The sequence below is a fragment of the Festucalex cinctus genome, chromosome 1 (assembly GCF_051991245.1).
Source record: "Festucalex cinctus isolate MCC-2025b chromosome 1, RoL_Fcin_1.0, whole genome shotgun sequence".
Lineage (NCBI taxonomy): Eukaryota > Metazoa > Chordata > Actinopteri > Syngnathiformes > Syngnathidae > Festucalex > Festucalex cinctus.
In genome coordinates, this window is record NC_135411.1 from 33,090,892 (window position 1) to 33,113,436 (window position 22,545).

At 41.7% G+C, this 22,545-nt stretch overlaps 1 protein-coding gene across 1 annotated transcript; it reads left to right on the forward strand.

Annotated features, from left to right (window-relative positions):
- Positions 1-13,961: 13,961 nt before the first annotated feature.
- Positions 13,962-16,195, forward strand: LOC144024703 (uncharacterized). Its single transcript, XM_077531057.1, has 5 exons — positions 13,962-15,349; positions 15,490-15,536; positions 15,622-15,663; positions 15,740-15,773; positions 15,853-16,195. Exons 1-5 carry the CDS (start codon positions 15,223-15,225, stop codon positions 16,104-16,106), a joined length of 504 nt encoding a protein of 167 aa, XP_077387183.1. The 5' UTR covers positions 13,962-15,222; the 3' UTR covers positions 16,107-16,195.
- Positions 16,196-22,545: the final 6,350 nt, after the last annotated feature.

Sequence of the window (22,545 nt, forward strand, 5' to 3'; positions counted from 1 at the left end):
TTTACTCATCAGCAATCAAACCATGCGCTTATGTGAGTGTGTGTGTGTGTGTGTGCAGCGTACATTCAAAGACACACAAATGTGCGCCTTGTGAAAGTCGCACACACAAACTTTGCACGCTGATCAAATTAAACTGCGGCGCGTAAACAAAGCATGGCCGCTTATCGCTTACGAAACATAAATGCTGCATTCTGATGTTTGCTGCTCAGTGGAGTGTCAATCACTTCCCTGCCTTGTTGTTCTGCGCATAAATCTGGTCAATAAAAAGAGAAATCAGCACCAGTGAGTGATAATTGGGTGAGCGTGACGCTCGGGGGCCTGACACCACCGGCGAGGCCTGCAGGAGGCGCTAACGCTGGCCTGATTAGTTGTTCATGTCACTGAATTCATGAATAACAAAGAATTCCGTTTATTGGCGACACAACAACCTTCAAGCTCATCACACTCGCAGATTTGACGTCTATGTTGACCAAGTTCTGTATGTTACTTTAACATCAATGCTAATTTCCAACGACCTGTCTATGGGGTTTTGCATTATATGCTAGCATTAGATAAAAAAAAAAAAATGTTACATATGTTTCACTGTTCTTTTTTGAAGACAGATTTTCTTTTTACATTAACATTTTTTTTTTTTTTTAATTATTGTGTCATGCATAGAGTAATACGGCCAGCCTGCATGGGATTATATGACACCAAACAATCCAAATGACTTGGCACCAGGACCAAAAACGACAACAGAAGCAACAAAACCTCATGTCAACAACAGTCGGTCTTGTCTTATTTTCCAGGCTTTAGATGTCAAATTTGTTATTCCAAAAACATCCAAATCAAAAAGCCATTTGATCATTTATTCATCTGGCCAATAGGGTTATGTTGCCACATGTTGATATATTTGGAACTATTTTCTTATGTGCAATATTTGTCGACATACTTTTTCCTGATGATTTTTATAGCCAATCCTTTGAGATTTTCTTTGACATATTTTCTGGAGATGATTACTTAACCCACGAATATGCAAATCAGGGGTTGCCAAACCCTAAGTATACAGGGGTCCACTGAACTTTTTTTGAACGTTCAGATTTGAGATTTTTACAGTTGTTGGAATGGTGTTAATTTTCTTTTATACATGTGTTGTTACACCTTTTTCTGTTAGTTTATCGCAACAACGATGGCATGCATTATAGGATTAATTTGACAGTCGACTTCAAAGACATGAATTTGAGATACAAGTAAGTGAATCACTGAAGACATTCAACTCGCAAGTCAAGGTTGACTGTATTTCCATTATTTCTATTTCTAAATTGACTGTCACTATTGATTTCCTGGCCGGACTGACAACTGAGGAAAGCTGCGGAACCGATGGTAACGTTTGTAAAGTTATCTTCTTCTTGTCAGGCCATTGTCGTCTGACTTATGAAAAACGTCAGCAGCCCGAACATGGCCATCCGTCTTTGTAGCGTTCACTGGAGCAAAGTCAAGCGGGGAGTCTACCGATGTAACATTTCAGAAAATTTGTCCTGGTGGGCGCCAAAAGTGAACTTCTACCGTCTGCTCGTTTGTCTTCTTGTGACAAAAGTAAAGACACAAACGATACAAAAAAAAAACTAAAAATAAAATGTTGCTCCTAATGGTTGACATGACCACAGAGGAACATTCAATCATTCCTTTTTTTTCATGTGGTGAACTGGGACAGGTTCAAAGGTTCTTTGCAGCCTCCCCAACAATATATATAAAAAAAGCTTCTTTACCTCTACTATATAGAGAGTTTCATATAGTAATCCAATATAGATCCCTAAACCCCCACTAGGGAATGAGTGAATGATTCATCACCATCATCATCACCTCATCATTTTTAATGACTACAAAATGATTTGTACTACCGGTACTTTGAGGACTATATACAGTAGTTGACTCTTGGGCTGACGGATTAATTGAAAACCTACAGAACCTAATTAATTATAATATAGAGATTTTTATGTAGTGGACTACTCTATATAGTTGACTCTGGGGCTCTATTTTCATAGCAAATACCAGCAAATCCTGATTTTAGTACTTTTCCTTAAGAGTGTGCCAATTTGGCGCAGTAGAAGGAATGTCATTGGAGATGCGCCCGTCAAAATAACAATTTAGTGGTAGAATGTCAAGGTAAACCTTTTCGCCTGCTCAGATCACATCTAAGTGCCAGCGCAGCTAGACAGCTGGTGTAACACAAGGTGGGCTATTCATAAATATGTGAACAGCGGGCATCAAACCCTGAGTAATCGTAGAAATGAATTAATAAATGGAACGCATCATTATTATTGTCATCATTATATTTTTTCGGGAGGCATACAAAAGCCAGAATGCGGTGTGCGGTCTCCAGGTGACCACTTCACAGCGCAGATGATGTCATGTGGAGACTTGAGTGCGCAACTAGCATGATACATTTTTAAAGGGAATGCGAGGAGCCACTTTGATTGGCCATGAATAAAATTGGCTGTGACCACGCCCAGACCGGTGCAGCCATCCCTTGGTTGGATTCGCCAGCTTGTGCTCGTCTGCAAAATGACCAAACACCGAGTCGAACATGCCTCAGTGCAGAGTGAGCACAACACGATTTGAACTATGGAAGAAAGCTGCAAAAACAAAATCATCCCCAAAATAACCTGATACCCAGTCCTACTTTTAGTCATGTGGTTGGATAACTCTCCACAGGCACTTCATCAGGAACACCTCCACAATCCAATCTTTCAATAAAAGACAATAAGACGACATATAGCGTCATTTCTATTGTGCGCACAATTGAAACTCGTGCCTCTTTCCCATCATCACAATTTCTCTCAGTTCCTCGTAAGACGTGGAATCGAAATGAGCAAAGCGTCCTCTGAGATAGACGCTCATGAATAAGTCAGTCATTAATACCTTTCAAAAAGATTTCATCTTCCCCTCGGACACACTCGGAAGTGGATGAGATTTGATCCGGGTCGCCACCTTCAAGGACCGGGTGAATATTCATGAGCACAGGTCACTTTTAGATCATCTCACTTTTAGAGAGAGAGAAAGAAAAAAAAATAATAATAATAATGGTACAATGAATCACAAAAGTCGCTCAAATAAGTTTTCGGATCAGCCAAAAAAAAGATAAACAGTACTTCATTTATTTTTAAAATGCTTTTCCCCATTCAATAAAAACAACAACAAAAATCAATTAAAAATGTTTAATATAGCCATTTAGGATTTAGCATCTTCATTTATTTTTTGTAAAATGCTTTTTTCCCCCCATTAAATTAAGGAAAAAAATCAATTGAAAATGTCTAATACAGGTATAGCCGTTGAGGATTTAGGAATAAAACTTTGTGCAATAAATATGAGGCCGAGACATTCTCATTTTATACATGGTCCATGTGTAAAATAAGGTACTAGGGGCTTAAACTTGTGTTCCTACAATCTAAACGGTTATGACTGACATTTTGAGTTGAATGTTTTTCTTTTTTAATGGGCAAACATGTTTCTATAAAATAAATGAAGACAAAGTTCTATTTATCTTTAAACTCATTCACTGCCTTTGACAAGTATACTTGTCAGTTGTATTTTTTAGAGCGGTGCTAAATGGGGCCGAATCTGATTATGCTCCACTGTAAATATCAAACTTGGAAACAACTTTACTGATGCCCAACCACCGGTAGATGACATCATTACCCCATTTTATACGAAATAAACACAGTTTCAGTCCATGGGAGAAATGGCTGTATTTTGGCAAACCTACATTTTTCTGCTGTCAATTATAAAAGAACGGGACGGGACAAAAAGTAGGGAGTCTATTCTGTTATTTGGTAGATTCGGTTTATATATAATTATTGAATGTAATATCACGTGAGTATTGGAAATGTAAAAATTTTCTATAATGACTGGCAGTGAATGAGTTACAAAAATAAATAAATAAAGGAAAGACCTAAAAGTGTCATTTAAAGGCACAATCCCTTCTTTTAAACATGGAGATTGAATTACAAAGTAGCTTTGGTCCAGAACATTGAAAAAGAATACAAGTAAGCCAGTTACCAGCTGTCAAACTCATTTACAGCTACCAGCCAGGCACTCATAGGTCATGCTAACAGCTAGCTGCATGCTAGCCAGTAGCCACTTACATCGGAAACTTCTGCCGTATCATACGACGCAATTAATTAGCTGTCTCTTAGCGTCCTAAATTAGCGATTGAATATAAGTTCTGGATAGCGTTGTGTTGATGTTGGTCGCAACTTTAATATCAATCAAAACTAAAAGTCTAAAAGTCAAGCTAGCCATCATGCCACAACGTGGGCTACTTTCAAAGTAAATGTCTACTAATCAATGTAAACAAACTTTATTTTGAAGTTTGACTGAGCGTAACAGGTGTGTTGAGAATGTTTCAGCTTCCCTGACATGTCTGAATGCTGTCCACTGTGAATGTGCACTTTGTTGTTGTTTTTTCTCCCCCACCAACCAATCTGCAGATCGTAGGCGTTTCGAACTGTGGGGCCTGATCCGATCAACGCTGATCCGTTGCACCACTAATAAACAATGATTTGTGATTCCAGTAAAATGCTATCATAAAGTAAAAAAAAAGAAACAAAAGAAAAAACTAATCACAATATCTGTGACTCAAGCAGAAGGTGGCAAAAGTATAAACACACTTTGCGTGCCAACATGACATCAAGCGCAGCGTGCGCGTCAACCACCCTGATTTTCATGCAAATAAAGGGAGCAGCTACGATTGGCCGGGACAGTTCCATCCCATAACGGCGCACAATAGCGTAAACACCCCGTTACGCAAATTTCTACCTGCGCAAAGTCTATGAAAATACCAAAAGACAGAAAACTCCACCCATGTGCACAGTTAGACTGCGCTTTGTACTACTAGATTTGCGCTGGGCGCGCCATATCTTTGGTACAAAATTGTTTGTACGTTTTCAGTAATTCTCATCATTTAGAAGCTAATCGTGTTACATTTAGAAACGCGCACCCTAAACTTTAAAGGGTCTTTAAGTGAAGTCACACATGGGAAATATATTACCTCTTCAAAAGTGTTAATACTCTGTTGATACTTGATTTTTCCACCTTAAAAGAAGATCTCAGTTAATCAAGATCTCAAGTGTACTCGTCTTTTCCTCTCTCTATTTACATCTTTGAGTGATCATTCACAGAGGTTGAAAGTTAAAAGCCAAGTAAGGCATAGAAAGTACAAATATGTTTTCAAATGGAGGGAGTAGAAGTCACAAGTTGTCAAAAAATACTCTAACTATACTACTACTACTACTACTACTACTAATAATAATAATAATATACTGCACAGTAACAGATTGAGATGAGATTTGAATATTTTGAATAATATTTAGAGAAAGAGCTCAGCTCATGCTGGGTATACATTCGAGATTTTAGATTTTTATGCAGCAAATTCATAATGTTTGCATTTTCCGCACTCGCCTGCAGATTTCAAATAATCATCTGGCAAATGTGCTCCATTTCAGGTGTGGGAAAACCTTTCGGTGCCTTTCAGCCCTGCTACCGATGTTCCCGCGTGATTATGTTCAATAAGCACAAAGCAGCTCACACAACCACACACACGCCAGACACTGATTGGCTCTTCTGTGTGTGATCAATAATTCCTGCAGGCCAGATTTCACAGTGATGATGTGGACCGTCGCTCCATCCCGGGAGAGAAAATGGCAGCAAAAAGTGGTTTCATGGTTTCATTATGTCGGCTGGCTCGCAATGGATGAGCTCTAATAACGCGTTTGCTTTGTGCACTCGGGAGGCAAAAACAAAAACACACACTGAAGAACACGTTCAGAAAAAGTAAATAAATAATAAAATAAATCTAGTAGGAATTGGGGAATGTAGCCCAATGGTCCTGGGTTAGAAAAGTAGGTTATAATGACTAGAGGTGGGAATCTTGGGGCACCTCACGATTCGATTGCGATTACGATTCAGAGGCTACGATTCGATTATAAAACGATTATTGATTTCCCCCCCAGGCAGCAGAAAAAAAACAATGTATTTTGGTGCTTTTGTTTCGTACATTAGTTACAAAAATAGTACAAAAGTCCTCTCAGGCCTACATAAACTACTATATCAGTATCAAGTTAACAGTTCAAAACAGTATATAAAATACTCAAGTCCTCATTCTGTAACAACAGCTTTTAAGTCCACTCAAAAGTGCATTGAGGTATAAATGAAAGACAATGTGAACTACTACTTCAATACAAATGCCTAAAAAAAAAAAGTGCTTTCCTGCTTTTTAAGTTGTGTAAAGATGAACATGTAAACATTAAAGTTTCTCAGAGGTACAAAAAAAAAAAAAAAAAACTCAAGTGCTTTTCTGCTTTTTAACTTGTGTAAACATGAACGTGTAAACATTAATGGGATCGTTCGGCTTTTTTAACATGAATCTCGATTTGATCCTCACCTCCCGTGTGTGCGATCAGCACTGACTTCTTTCTGACAGCGTTCGGTGACACCAGTTCTGGTTCGACGTTGGACGAGAAGAAAATAAAAAAGAAAATAGTCCAGCAAGCTGGCTGGGGTCTCGGAAATAAAGCGTTTTTCTTCTAAAAACTTTTTGTTTTCAAAAGCGTGATACATTTCCACCACAATACTCTTTTCTGAATAAAGTCAGACGCCATTACCGCCAGCCACTACTTTTCTGTTCGTTCGTTCGTATCACTGCGCGGCGCCCTGTAGAACGCTAACCGACGCACTGCAGCCAGCTAGCTGATACTTCCGCCTCAAGTTGTTTGCCTTTTCGGAGCAGGTCTGATGTCATGAAGAGGTGGGTTGGTCAGCTCAGCCATGCTTGTTGTTGTTTTGAATCTCGAGGCGTGAGTTGTGGATGTGTACTCTCGGTCCGTCCCAAAAAGCGTCCCGAAGACCGCGCGCGCTACTGCGTTTCAGTTCCGCGTACTTTTCGCTCGTTTCGCTTCCCTTGGCATATTTATATAATCGGAATTTGGACGTTTGTGAATCGTTCTCGATTGTTCCACGGCCGAATCGTGAATAATCTAAGAATCGGAAATTTTGCACACCTCTAATAATGACTCCATGCAGCACAGATGGCAGAAACAGTGTTTACATGACTAAATAGTAGCTCAGCAAATGACAGGAAAGCAAGGAAGTCACTGTAAAATGAAATCAAAATGTCACCTGTATAAATACAACTATTACGAAAGAAAATGGGTACTACTTCATCTCGAATGCATCTTCTGCCTACACATCCCTACAAGTCAGAGCTACGAAAAAATAGCCGTGGCTATACTATATCCCACTGGGTTGTCACGGGGCTTTTCCATGACAGCCCAAACCCTGGCCGGGCCATACACTGGCTATAAAGTCTTTTATTTTTATTTTTACAATTTAAAAACAAACAACATGAAGGGTTCAGTTTGGAAAGAGTTGGTCATATAAGCCCCATTTGAAACATCAAACAAACTTCTTGTATTGGATGAAGTTAAGTAACTTGTGAACTGTGATTTTATCTCTGCTGGACGGCATTCCCTTTCTAACTTTAATTTTATTTTGAGCAGTCTAAAATTAATTTTTCTTGACTTTCTGGAAAGGGATAACTTCCATAATTTGATTTATTTATCTTGATGTTTTGATTTGAAATAGAATGTGCAGTGATTCGATTAATAAAATTTACTCTAATGAATTTTTACTCACTTTTTCACTTGCCGGTTTTCTCAACAGAATTGTGTGTAAGAGCACTGAAGAAGAGATAAAGCTGAATAGATAAATGAATTAATAATAAAGGTGGTGCGGCAAGTGACCTGAGACACACCGCCACCACAACTCAGAAAAGAGCAATCAAAGTCAGAGATGAAGCATGATAAAGGACCAAACAAATGCTGCAAAAACAGGAGTTTAAGCCACAAATTCAGAGAATTCAGGCCTGGCCTCGAAGGCGAGCATCTAGTGGCCGGGCCTTGTACTCATGGGGGCCGGCCGGGCACAGCCCGAAAAGGCAACGTGGGTCCCCCTTCCCATGGGCTCACCACCTGTGAGAGGGGCCAAAGGGGTCGTGTGCGCAGTGAGATGGGCGGCAGCCAAAGGCAGGGTTCCTTGGCGGTCCGATCCCCGGCTACTGAAGCTCGCTCTTCTGGGGACATGGAATGTCACCTCTCTGGCAGGGAAGGAGTCTGAGCTGGTGTGTGAGGCAGAGAAGTTCCGACTAGATATAGTCGGGCTCACCTCCACACACAGCTTGGGTTCCGATACCAATCCTCTCGAGAGGGGTTGGGCTCTCTTCCGCTCCGGAGTTGCCCACAGTGTGAGGCGCAGAGCAGGTGTGGGCATACTTATTGCCCCCCAGCTTGGCGCCTGTATGTCACGTGGGCAATGACAGTGAGACCTGGAGGGGCGTGATTGGGAGGAACGGCCCCCCCAGCCCGAGCGGTGTTCTGTTATTGGACTTCTGTGCTCGTCACGGACTGTCCAGAACGAACACGATGTTCAAACACAAGGGTGTCCATATGTGCACTTGGCAGCAGGACACCCTAGGCCGCAATTCAATGAGCGATGGTGGCAGAGTTTGGTCTGCATTGCCAGCAGTAAGTAGAATTGGTTTCCAGTGAGTGTTGGACTCCGCCAAGGCTGTCTTTCACCGAGTAGCCGAGGCGTTGAGGGGGTCCGGTTTGGTGGCCTCAACATTGCATCTCTGCTTTTTGTGGATGATGTGGTGCTATGATAGACCGATATGTTTTTTTCAAGGCCGATACCGATACAGATTATTTGTAGTCAAGTCGGCCGATAACCGATATTTCAAGCCGATATTCATTTGCATTAAAATGGGGAGGGGGGGGGAATTCTTTCAAACTATATATAATTTCTCACTGAGTAACAAATTCATGTGAATGTAGCTCATTTGGGGTTTTTGTTAGGGTTCGTAAAAACGTTTCAAAAAGATTTTCGCGGTGAAAAATTGTGTGAATATGTTCGAAATGTGTTTACGACAAATAAAAACTGACTGCGAACATCTTACAAATCCTGATGAAAACCCCAAATTCGCTACGTTCGCAAGTATCCCCTGCTCAGTGAGCTTTATCGGTCTTCAGATTCAAAACATGGCCGATGCCGATATTTGTCAAAATGCCAAATATCGGCGCCGATAATCGGCCGGGGCCGATTATCGGTCTATCCCTAGTGCTGTTGGCTTCATCAAGTAGTGATCTCCAACTCTCACTGGGGCGGTTCGCAGCCGAGTGCGAAGCGGTTGGGATGTAAATCAGCACCTCCAAATCCGAGACCATGGTCCTCAGTCGGAAAAGGGTGGCGTGCCCTCTTCGCGTCAGGCATGAGATCCTGCGCCAAGTTCAAGTATCTTGGGGTCTTGTTCACGAGTGAGCAGGATGGAGCGGGAGATTGACAGGCGGATCGATGCAGCGTCTGCAGTGATGCGGACTCTGTATCGGCCCGTTGTGGTGAAGAAGGAGCTCAGTCGAAAGCTTTCAATTTACCGGTCAATCTACTTTTCTCCCCTCACCTATGGTCACGAGCTGTGGGTCGTGACCGAAAGAACAAGATCCCAGATACAAGCGGCCGAAATTAGTTTGCTCCGCAGGGTGTCCAGGTTTTCCCTTAGAGATAGGGTGAGAAGCTCTGAGGGACTCAGAGTCGAGCTGCTGCTCCTCCGCAATGAGAGGAACCAGTTGAGGTGGCTTGGGCATCTGGTTCGGATGCCGCCTGGACACCTCCCTGGGGAGATGTTCCGGGCATGTCCCGCCAGTGGGAGGCCTCGGGGACGACCCAGGACACGCTGGAGAGACTATGGTCTCTCGGCTGGCTTGGGAACGCCGGAGGAGCTGGTTGAAGTGGCTGGGGACAGACCACCAGAAAGAAAGTGCAGTGGGGCATTACCTTTTTTTGTGGTTGCACACTTCATCAACCTAAATCTAATGTTGTTCAGGTTGAACAGTGGCATTGTGACAACTGCAAAAGTGCTCAGAAGTATTTTTTGTCACTTAAAAGCGGCAGTTCATTCGGAAATCTAAAAGACAAAGCGAAAAAAATTGTGGAGTTCATTTTGCATTTATTCAACTCAAAAGTTCATTTGCAACAAAACCACTCGTCACTTCTGTGTCCAAATGAATGACTCTGTGACACAGCCCCTTCTATCTGGGATTGGCTAGCAGTTGCCTTCATTTGCTTTTTGGATTTAGGGCTGTACGATAAGGAAAAAAAAAATTCTTATCGTTTTTGTCAGACATCGCTACTCTTTGGTCTTTGACTCAGCATGAGACTGCATCATTTCAGTGTTTTATAGTGCCTTCTGTATTTTGTGTTCTTTTATTTATACTTATTGTATTTACTTGTTCACTTCCCAACATCTTCTTATATTTTTTTAATATTATTATTATTTTGGTTGTATACTTACCTACTTATATTTACCATAAATTATTTTATGTTGCGTTATTTTCTTTCATTTGTCTCTACTGCAAGACTGATTTCTATTCCATGCACAGCACTTTGTATGCGGCAATGGATGTTTTAAAGTGTATAAATAAGGTTGAGTTGAGATATGTCGATAATATACAGAAACAATATATGGGTTCAGTGAAAAACTAAGCATAATATCAATCCAAAAGGATGTGTAAAGTGATGTTTATTTTTTGTTTTTGTTTTTTTGCTTTTTTTTTTTTTTTTTTTTTAATTAGAACTTAGTGACAGTCATCAACATTAACAAACTTGGCAATAAAAAAAGAGAATTCAACTTACATTGTACTTTAACTGTGCTTTAGTGACAAATAATTTTATGCTCCAAAGTTGTTGTTGTTGTTGTGTATATGTGACTGCGTGGGTCAGTTAGCCGCATACTGTGTATTGCTACAATTCGTCCGTGCTGTGTGGCTTGACTGTTCAAAACAAAAGTTTGCCAGTTTGTGGACCAGTGGACGCAGGATTCCCAGCGATGTCAACTGTGTCATCCTGGATCGAGGTTTGGCGTTTGGTGGCTCCCATTACAGCGGCATGACGTGCTCACTGCTCAGTCATTGGGCCAGCGCCGGCGGCCGAACGCGCACTACTTTTTTTTCCCCCACTCACTCACACTAACACACACACACACACACAAACACACATGGTCTCCACACACACATGGCGGGAAAGCGAACCCACGCCAACCGCCACCGAAGGTAAGTGACGGTTCCACTCCTCCACCTGGAGCCCTGAACGCACACTACTATCTAACCCGGAAGTAGATTTGGCTAATGCGCGTCTGCAGAGCGTGCGTCTCCCCCCACCGCATCCCACCCTCCCGATCCCAATTGTCATTGGCTAGTAGGGGTGTTAAAAAAAAAATCGATTCGGCGATATATCGCGATACTACATCGCGCGATTCTCGAATCGATTCAATAAAAAAAAAAAAATTTTTCTTTTTTTTTTTGTGTGTGTGTGTGTGAATCGATTTTTAAACTTCCATTTTTAATGGAAAAATATTCAACAAAACGTCTGACTTCGGGTTAGGATTCACACCTTGAGCATGGAAGAATGTTATATGAACGGAACATTAAGCCTTAATATTTTATTTCAATGCTGTTCAAACATGAAACAGATTACAACCTCTATAAGACTGAAATTTCAGATAAATAAATAATACATTTTCATATAAATCTTACACTCTACAAGCTTACTGATTAATATTTTCTAAATTTGAATGAAAAAAAATCGCAACAATCGAGTTATAAATTCGTATCGGGATTAATCGGTATCGAATCGAATCGTGACCTGTGAATCGTGATACGAATCGAATCGTCAGGTACTAGGCAATTCACACCCCTATTGGCTAGCCTTAGCTCTCAGACAAAGCCAAACTTGAAAGGAGGTATGTGGTTGGCTGGCACGCCATGCTTTACTTGAACAGAAGGCGTAAGTTTATGTGACTGATTGGAAGAATAGTTGGTTGGCGAGGCATCTTAAAACAGCTAGGGCGGGCACGGACACCCAAGGGCCGCCCATGCTGATGGGTTCAGCTGGGGTGGGGGAAGTCTGGGCTTCCCTGCTAAAGCTGCTGCCTCCGTGACTCGACCACGGATAAGCGGTAGATGATGGATGGATGGATGGAAATTCAGAGAACAAACAACACAGTAAGGGCCAGCCAGCCAGTACTGTCGAGGAGATGAGGGTGACTACACTGGTTCCCAGTTAGAAGGGGAATAATGCTGCATTTTGCTTCTTGAATAAAACCAACAAAGGACAGACTCTAAGCTCAAGAATCTATTGCTCTACTCCAGAAATTCCACAACAGCAGACAGAAGAAATCGATCAAATGTAGCTGAAAGTAGACGTATGATGCAGCACACTCAAAGCATCAGATGGAAAGTGAAAAGAAAAAGTCGCTTAATACCACTGAGCACTTCATCATTCTGGTGACATCATGGTAGTCTCCGAGCAACTTTACTGTTGGCTTTGATAGACTCGCTGAAACAGTTGTCAGTGATCAGCAGGCGAGGATGATGAATGATGATGTCACTTTTTTTTTTTTTTCTCTGAATCTCACGACACCGATCAATCCTGACCCATATTCACAACAACACCCACAAATTTCATCAAAGTTCTGCTCTGCAGTCCGGATCCAAAATGGCTTACGGGTTTCTTTATTATGGGCAGCACCCTGGGCAGGATGCACAGACGGGTTTTATGATGAGACATACTTCTTTTACACAAGGTCACTGCACAGCTCTGAACATGTGTTACACATCGTCTGGCCCCCAGAGGAGTCAAAAGACAGTCAATGTACTGGGATGCGGAGACAACAGCCTTTACAAGATGTCAGTGGAGACATCAGCAGATAAGGCGAGGCTTTGGAAGACACCAGAAAGTGTCATGAGGTGTCATGGATCACTAGGAGACATCACCAGGAGACACCACGACAGATCAAGTGACCCCAGGAGGCCAAAGATGTCGAAAAGATGACATTTGGAGCTCCTTGTGGTGCTTTTTCCATTTTCAACTTGTGTTTGCACTTCAGTGATCACATGCGCACATGTGCACGCACACACACAAACACACAAGCACACCATTTGGCCGTAGAGGACGTGATCCTCAGTGGAGGGAACCCAGATCCACGCGTTGGGCTCTCAATATGCCAGGCGTCCGAGTGTGGAAATAAATAGCCTCGACGGCGGCAAAGTGCTAAATGACGCGTGGCGTGAAAGTGGGACATGGCGGCGCGCCGAGGGACGCCGGCCGATGACAAGGTCACGGGAGCGCCGGGCGGGAGGGGAAGGAGGCGGGAGAGGCTTGGCGAGGTCTCCTACCGTCTAACTCACTTGTCAACGCCGCATGGACGACCTTCCACGCTTCGCCGGACACCGACAACAGCGTCCATCACACAAAACTGCCGGAAGAGTAAGGCTGGCATTTACACTGAACTTCCAAAATACATACATACGTACATAAGGGCTCATAACCAAGGTAATCAGGTGAGCAAAAATCACTACAACCAAAATTGAAAAAAGTATTTTCGTTAGGAAAATTATTAAAATTAAGTTTTAACTTCTTCTCAGCTCTGTCTGTCTGTCCATCCCTTTATGCTTTTTGATCTTGCCCACAAGAACTAATTGTAAAACTAATCAAAACTACTCAAAAACAAAACAATTTCCCCCAAAAAAGAGCTAAAAACTCGCTCAACTAATTAAAGTGAAGAGCATTAGAAAAAAAAAAAACCCTCTGCGCTGCTGCCCGATGCCGGTTTCCGGCGGTCGTCGGGGGGGGGGCTTGTTTGGGGGAGGGGGGGTGGAGGTATGGGTGGGTGGGGACCGGTGGGGCGCTGTGGGGGCCCGCCGGGCCTCGTTCTGCGGCCTTGGGCTCGGGGGTGTGGGCCGGGGCGGGGGTGTTCCGGGCGTCTGGGTCGGCTCGCCGACCGGTGTCCGCTCGGGTGGCTTGGGGGTGGCCTTGGTGCTGCCGCGGCCTGGGGATTCGGGGGGGGGGCGGTGCTCGCTTTGCTGGACCGCGGTTGACGGCTTCTTTCTTTGGTGGTGGTCCTTATGCATGCCAGATCCATCGCACCAGCATCTACTGAAACTCAAACAGAATTTGCCTCTCCCTCCCACAGCCCCTTGAATCAGCGGGTGCTGGTGTCTGTGGATCTCACTTTGCTTTATCTATCCTTCCCTCCTTCCTCTCTTTAGTTTTTCCTCTGGTCACTTGAGATCTCAATTTATTGGAAGTTTGAGGTTTCTGGGGTTGGCATTAGACTCTGGTTTTGTAACCACGCAGGAGGGGTTTGGTTGGTGCTGGATTTCACTTTGATGGATTGGATGTACTGGCTTCTATGGATCTCACTCTGCCTCATCGATCCTTCCCTCCTTCCTCTCTTTAGTTTTTCCTCTGGTCTCTTGAGATCTCGCTAATTTGTTGGAATTTAGAGGCTTTCGGGGTTGGCGTAAGACTTTGATTTTGTAACCATGGGGAAGGCAGGAAGTGTTTGGTCGGTGCTGGATTTCACTTTGATTTATCTTTCTTTTCTCTTTATTTTTTCTGACCTTTTCTCTGGTCTCCTGACCATTTGAACCTCACGACTCTGGCAAGATTCTGAAGTACCTGGTTAAGGCGAAAGGTAATGGGATATTTACAAGGTTTTAGGTGAATTAATGAGTATAAATTTATACGTATTTGCACGCACACGCACGCGCACGCACGTACGCAAACGCACACACGCAAACGCACACACACAAAAAAAGAAAAAAAAAAGAGCAATGATGATAAGACGTTGAATCGGTAAGACTACCGAATGAACAATTCTGAGCTCTTTTAACTCTTTGACCGCCATAAACGTTTAAAGACGTTCAGTATAATCCTAGGATTGGCCGCCATAGACGTTAATTGACGTCTACTATGTTTTTTTATGGAAACGGGTGGAGGAAAGCCTTGGGCAGCTGTGCTCCAAGTATCAAGCCGATCGGGTTACTATATGAGTATTCCTGGCCACTAGATGGCTGTGATGAGTCTTTTGGACAAGATCGGGTAGGAGACAACAGTAGAAGAAGAGAGGCTGAGCTAGAGTGTTGAGGGGGAGAGAATGGCTAAGGCTACAGATGGCAATCCGCTCACGCTTGATCCTTATTTTCAAAGCTCAAAAGCATCGACCAGTGCTCAAGAGCACAGTGATGACGGGGTTAAGTCATAGTTGAAGCGGTGACGCGGCCGTTTCGACCACGTCCTAAGGCCCCACCGGCTAGCGATGCTAATAACGTCCTAAGGCCCCACCGGCTAGCCATGCTAACATCGGAGAAAAGTGGTGCACAACCGAGCACGTCTGCACAGATGACGTTTCATCGGACGATGACGACTACTATGGGTCCGATGCAAGACAGTCTTGGACAGTCTTCCAAAGAACGTGAAGGTAAGCGCTAACATGCTAAGAGATTGCTAGTAAGATTACTTTCCTAACTTTCTCGGGCGATCTGCTAGCAGCGTGTGTAAATGTGCTGATATACACTAAAACATCTATTACCTATACAAACGTGAATGTATATTTTATAGATCGTGCTCACAGCAACGTCCGACCGCTGGTTCTACGACAAAGAAAGGTAAAAAAAAAAAAAGTTTTCAATACACCGCAACAATAAAAGGAAAGTCTTTCGATAGTATTGTAATTGTATATGTTTCTTTCAGCTCCTACCCAAAGTGACCCTTCTCACATTGAGCAGAACAAAGGTAAAAAGAAAAAAAAAAAAGATTCTCCACAGCACTAATAAAATATTTGATGGTAAACGTCTTCTATAATTTACAGAATGTGCATCAACCAATACATCCAAGAAAAAAAGGTAAACATGCACACACACACACACACATTGTATCACAGTGCTCTAAAATAATATATGATATTGAAATGTATATTTGCAGATCCCAAAGATTCTGGCTGGTTTGAAGTTGATGAATTCGGCTGGCAGCCAACCATCTTCCCCTTTGCTGCAAAACCAGGACCAAGGGATGCTGCAGCAGAGCTGAATTCCCACCTGCCAGCTGACATCCTGGAGCTCTTCATCACGGATGAACTTCTCCAGCACATCGTTCATCATACCAACCTCTACGCAAATCAGTCCATGCAGAAGCAGACTGACAAAAACTGTGATGCAAATCCTGCTGCATCCCCCTAGCACGCACGGGATTACTCCACAATATATCACACAAAAAGAAAAATTGTGTCGCTGAAACATCCACACAATTGTAAATAGTAACACGTACACACACACCACACATGCGCAGTTGCGCACGTGTAAATAGTTTGCAAAGAGTTTTCCAAATTGTTTGTTCGGATTGCTACTTTTGCATGTAAATAAACTGTTATTTTGCAATCAAAAAACATTTTTTATTGTTGGGGTAGTGTTTTATAGAAGTTTAGGTGTTTGTAGAATCCCTCATGCAAAAAAAAAAGTGCCAAATTCACTAGAGTGCATGAAATAACATCGTTTCACAAAAAGCTTGATTTCACCATATTTTGGAAGAAAATAGAGGATTTGGGTGAAACTAAGCTGTTTTCTATTGTTGATTACTGAAGATCTGAATAAGGTAGAAACAAACTTTTTTTTTAGATGAAAGATGAGACTTCAATCTTTCATTTGGTAGTATCCGCGTTTCCATAGTCCTAACACAACATTTTCTGTGGAGCTTGAAAGATCGGTAAAATTCTGTAAATTTTTATTGTTGCGGTGTATTGAAAACTTTTTTTTTTTTACCTTTCTTTGTCGTAGAACCAGCGGTCGGACGTTGCTGTGAGCACGATCTATAAAATATACATTCACGTTTGTATAGGTAATAGATGTTCTAGTGTATATCAGCACATTTACACACGCTGCTAGCAGATCGCCCGAGAAAGTTAGGAAAGTAATCTTACTAGCAATCTCTTAGCATGTTAGCGCTTACCTTCACGTTCTTTGGAAGACTGTCCAAGACTGTCTTGCATCGGACCCATAGTAGTCGTCATCGTCCGATGAAACGTCATCTGTGCAGACGTGCTCGGTTGTGCACCACTTTTCTCCGATGTTAGCATGGCTAGCCGGTGGGGCCTTAGGACGTTATTAGCATCGCTAGCCGGTGGGGCCTTAGGACGTGGTCGAAACGGCCGCGTCACCGCTTCACATTCACTTTTCCGAAAATGACTGGCAGTCAAAGAGTTAAAAAAAATAAAAAATAAAATAAAAAGCCAAAACAAGATAAAAATTGACTACCGTATCCTTGTAACTCATAAATTATGTAGCACACCTCTCATGACATGTCGGGCAAATATGGGAACGTTTTGGCTTTGACTGGCCGCGTGAAAGGGGCTAACTAATGTGTCGGTGTCGTGATCCAGGTTTCAACAGGCGACCATCACGCCAATTGAGAAATATGCAACAATTACAGACGTGTCACTTTGGATTTTCATCAACAAGCGCTGGCGTGATCTGAAGGGAACCTTAATGAGTCTTCATTTGAGAGCTAATCAGCTGCAAATGCACGGTGCACCCCACATCCCCACGACACTGTCAGTGCTGGGAAGTATAAATTTTTTTAAAAAAAGGATAGATATGTAGTTGCTGTACTTCAGGCGATTTCCAAAGTTTCTGCGTAATTTTTTTTTCTCTCATAAGTTTTGATGTTTACTCCCTGCATTTGAAAACAGATGCAGTGGTGCCTTGAGATGCAAGTTTAATTCCTTCCGTGGCAATTTTCTGTGGTGTTTATTGCCTAGGCAAGCCATTTTAAAGGTACATTAATGCCAACCAATTGATATTGTCCTTTACTGCAAGGAAACCAATGTGAACTGATAGGGACCCGCATATTGGGAACTTTGCTGATGCCATTTATCTGAACTATTGCTCACATCTCATGTGGCCATATCAATGGCCATATCCCCAAAAACTCTTAAGTCAAAGTAGGGCCTGACCGATATGCATTTTTTGAGGCCGATGTCAATACCAATTTTTGGCAGAAAAAAAATACCGATTACTGATTAATCTGCCAATTATTTAAAAATATGTATATAATGCATAAAATTAACCCCTTCCCCAATTCCTTTTCAGTGGGTGCCACTTGCGCACAAACTTCCAGCTATTAAGATTCTCTCCTTTGAATGACAAGCCCGTATAAAAAAAATTCATGAGGTATACAATGTTATTGTATAGATTTATGCGTCAATAATAAAACCATTCTTACTTGTTTACAACTGCTGCATATCATTAACTTTTTCTTTTATATATTTTTATCTTGTGTTATTTTCACAAGTCTTGGGACTCACCTGGGACCTCGGGAATTGTATTCCGTGCCATGTCATGTGAAAAAAATGCATTAAGACAAAAAAAAAAAAAAAAGTCCTTGGATGGTGGCATCCTTGAATTTTGAGAAAAGAAAGTCTTTGAATCCCTGAAATAACTTTATAACATAATATAACTTGAAAGGACAAAGACAAAATAAAAAACAATAAAGAAAGTGAAATATGAATAAAATACAGTAAATTAAAATATAGCAACTGAAAACAAAACAAAACGTAAAAACAAATACTAACTGTTCCTGTGCGTTTTGGCCTCTTGGGGGCACAGTTTGGTGCCGTGCATCCATGGCGTACACACTTAAAGGGAGTACAGAAGAAAGTTGCAAGTTAATTCTTTTAAAATAACTCGTTTTTCACACATTGGGAAGAATTTGTGCCTTTGCGTATGTGTTCCTACAAGATTTGTGCGTGGATATTCATTATTTGAAGGAAAAACACTCCCAATGCTAATTTCTTGTTAGCATTTGCTAACTTCCTGCTAGCACTAGGCTAGCGATGTTTTAAAAACGAAGCATTCTTTGTATTTAAATATACAGTAGATGTAATTTTGGACATTGTGTATTTAGTTTTACAGTTAACTCCAACTGTGGCATCATTACACAGCTTAAAGGATGATTAGGGACAACAGAATAACCAGAATATATACGCTACACACTTGCTAGTTGCTAATGCTACGCAAGCAAAATGGTGCATTCATGGTACTTTCACAGTGCTGGAAACTTCAGTTTTACTTCGATAATGTTTTAAGGGGAAAATAATCGGCCATTTGGCGCAATTGGCCAATTGTTTTGGCCGATGTTTGAAGGCCAATAATCGTCCGATTATAATCTGCGGCCGATTAATTGGTCGGGCCCTAAGTCAAAGCACTCTCAGGGCACCACGGCATCTGTACTTTCTACTTCTTCCTTAGTCGAAATGGGCTCGTTACTTCTTCCAACTTCAACGAGACAACGTAAAAAACACGTAAATAGAGATCTTAGCTGATTGCAATATTGCGGTCTTACTGTATAAAGTGGAAAAAACAGGGACATCAGCATATGGCGGAATATGAAACACCAAGTATGAACACCCACAAAAAAGCAGATTGTAAGAAGCTAAATCTTTCCTATCCATGACTTTTTATGAATATTTGTTGATGCTGCTTGCGACGTCAAATGTGTTGCGTCTAACCGGAAAAAAAAAAAATACAAGTAAGGGGTATTTTCTCAGAATGAAAACTACTTAAGCATCTTTTTGGTTAGTCCCTTCCCACCTTTAGCAAATCTATGTGAACACATTTTGATGACATAGAAGAGGACACAATGCTAGCTAACTTGACTTTTCTAATAAATGCGTCGGTCAATCGACACAGTCCGGCACTGGCAGTCGGCTGTCAAGCAGCAACAAACATTTTCCCCTCGTGCCCCCTGGCTACTTCCGTACTTCTGCCCATCTTTTGGTACGTGCAGTCACATGACCGCATGACCAAATGCGGCAGTATGACAAAGATCATTCGGGAGACAAGAGCGTACACCGTTGCAACAGGTTACGTTTGTTACCCACGTTACAAAGAGGTTAGCGTACTTCCAGTGTATGCTGCGATAACTAGCTTAACTACGTGTTGATGACATGATGGGTTGAACCGCTAAAATTGTCTTCAAACCATCATGCTATCAGTTCAGTTCCCCTTTAAGAATGACTACTAAAGTATTACACTTGTGCACCGCGTCTATGTTAGGCGTCCAACATTGCGACGCGGCATAAAAGAAAAGTGCCTTCCCAGCAGAAGTCTTTATTTTGTAGTCCAGGTTTATGGGCAGGAGGCCTTGACTTAATTAGGAGCGCTATTTCTTGCGGAGACGACAGGCCTCCCCCAGGGTGACATGCTCAAGACATTCCTCAGTTGATGAGCAAGTTGTTCAGCCTCTTCGACAAATCGTCACTTATAAAGTGCTTTCTAACACAAGACAATGCAACCTAGTTTGTTACAATATATATATATATATATATATATATATATATATATATATATATATATATATATATATATATATATATATATATATATAAATTTACATGAATATCACTGGGTGGGCAGTCTGTCATTCTGTGTGGGCCTGTGCACACCCAGGCCCACACATGGCTCCGCCCCTGGCACACACACAGCACAAACATACAAATGTTAAGTAAACATGTCGGTCTTTTTGTCAAAGCAAACAAAGCCTTAAAACTGTGCCAGTTCGTCCGACTCAATCAGAGTGTATTGTGTGCGTGAGCGCGCGTTAGTGCGTGTGCACCCTCAGGGCGGCATTCAAAGTAGGCCAGCAGGCTTGCAAGAGTAAAAGTGAATCACCCTCCGGTTTGTCCTTCACCTCATTCCCTCTGCTAGCAAAGGCTCGGCTCATTTCACCTGTTGTGCGCACGCACGCACATTCACAAACACATCTCGAAAGTATTCACAGGACTTCACTCTTAGAATCTTGTGTTTGAAAGAAATGTAAACGTTTGAAAGCGGCGTGAAGGCGCGACCTTGTGAAGGAGGCTCAGCAGATGCACGAGCCCCCCGGGGGGAGGTTCAGTCGGGGGTTAAAGATGCCACGAGGATGCCCGCATATGTCCTGACGCTGTTTTTCCCCTTGAATTCTGCACAGGCGCTAATGAGCGGTGAGTATGTTATGGTGGAGAGATGGAGAAGGCTTTTACGGAAAATCTTATGATGAATCATTAAGGAAAAAAAACAAAAAACAAAATCAAGGTCCATCATCAAGAAACCATTCAAGGGAAGCCTGACATTTCCCCACTGGAATTAATGCAAATTGGATAAAATCCACAACCGAATAGAAATTAAATGTATTGTAAGTAAAGTAAGTACATCAACATTCCATCTAGATTTAAATCTAAATTAAATATAGAAATAAATACAACTTTTTATAATTAATTAACATGTAGAATTAATCATAAATCTAGGGCAGAAGTAGGCTATACTGCAGCGGTGTCCAAACTTTTTCATTTGAGAAAATCAGGAGGACGCAAGGACCACATAATGTTAAGAGAAATTGTGTTTAGTCCTAAAAATTTTATAAATAATTTATTTGTGCTTTTGCATATTTCGAAAAATGATACAGTATATGTAATATTTGTAATATGGCAGTAGGGTTATTATAGTTTTGGAATTTTTCATTTTAGTTAGTTTTTATTCGTTTTCAGGTTGGTTCTGTTAGTTTTTATTAGTTTAGTTCTTTAAAAAATGCTTAATTTTAGTTTAGTTTGTTAGTTGTTAGTTTTGTAAACATAAAATGTAGTTTCAGTTAGTTTTCGTTTTTTTAAAAAGCATTTTCGTTTTTACAATATTGTTTTTTGAATTTTAGTTGTAGTTTTTTCATTAGTTTTACTTAATTAAAATAACCTTTAACTCATTTACTCCCAAAAACGTATAAATACGTTCTATTTTAAATATTACCCTGCTCCCAAATATGTATTTATATGTTTTAGCTTTTATGCAACCTCTGAACTGAAGAGAATGCTTGAGCAATGGTAGTTATTACAAAAACGGCCAGCAGATGGCAGCAGAGTATACGAGACCAAAAAGCTCTTTTTCCCTATAGTTTTAAACCGATTTGTTAATAATGATGAAACTTAGCCATATTCTAATGCTAATTGATGCAAAATGGAAACAGATAGAAATACTTTTTTTTTTCCTGAGGAAAGAAGAGACTCTAATCCTTCTTTTGGTACGGTCCATTTTTTTTATAGCAATAGGACACAATATTCTACGGGCCTTGCAAAATCAGTCCAAATCCAGTAAAACAGCGAAAATGTCCTGGGAGTGAATGAGTTAATGGCACCTGTTTTTCGATACCCTCCCTTCAATGTCAAATGGCATTTTTATCACATGTTGCGGGCCACTGAAAAATGGCCGGCGGGCCGCAAATGGCCCCCAGGCCGTAGTCTGGACACCACTGCTATACGGTATATCAATATAAAATGGATTCATTTCTACAGCTGAGTCAGGAAAACCTCTTCTTTGTCATGCAAAAGCCAAAGAAAAAGCAAAACAGAGTAAATCCTTGCTGAATTGATCTCCCGCGATGCCACGTGGGACAACCGTCTGAACTCCAAAGGTTTTTGGTGGCGTGTTCAAGTGGAAAACTGCGGTCAAAATGTTCCGGTGCGCACGTGTGGACAACAAAGCCGCCAAATGAGCGCAGCGTTGTGTCGGCACTGCAGTGCGAGAACATTAAAAGGAGGCAATCAGCAAGTGGAGGAGAAGCAAATGTACCTGATTGGCTATTGATCGCGCCGTCGTT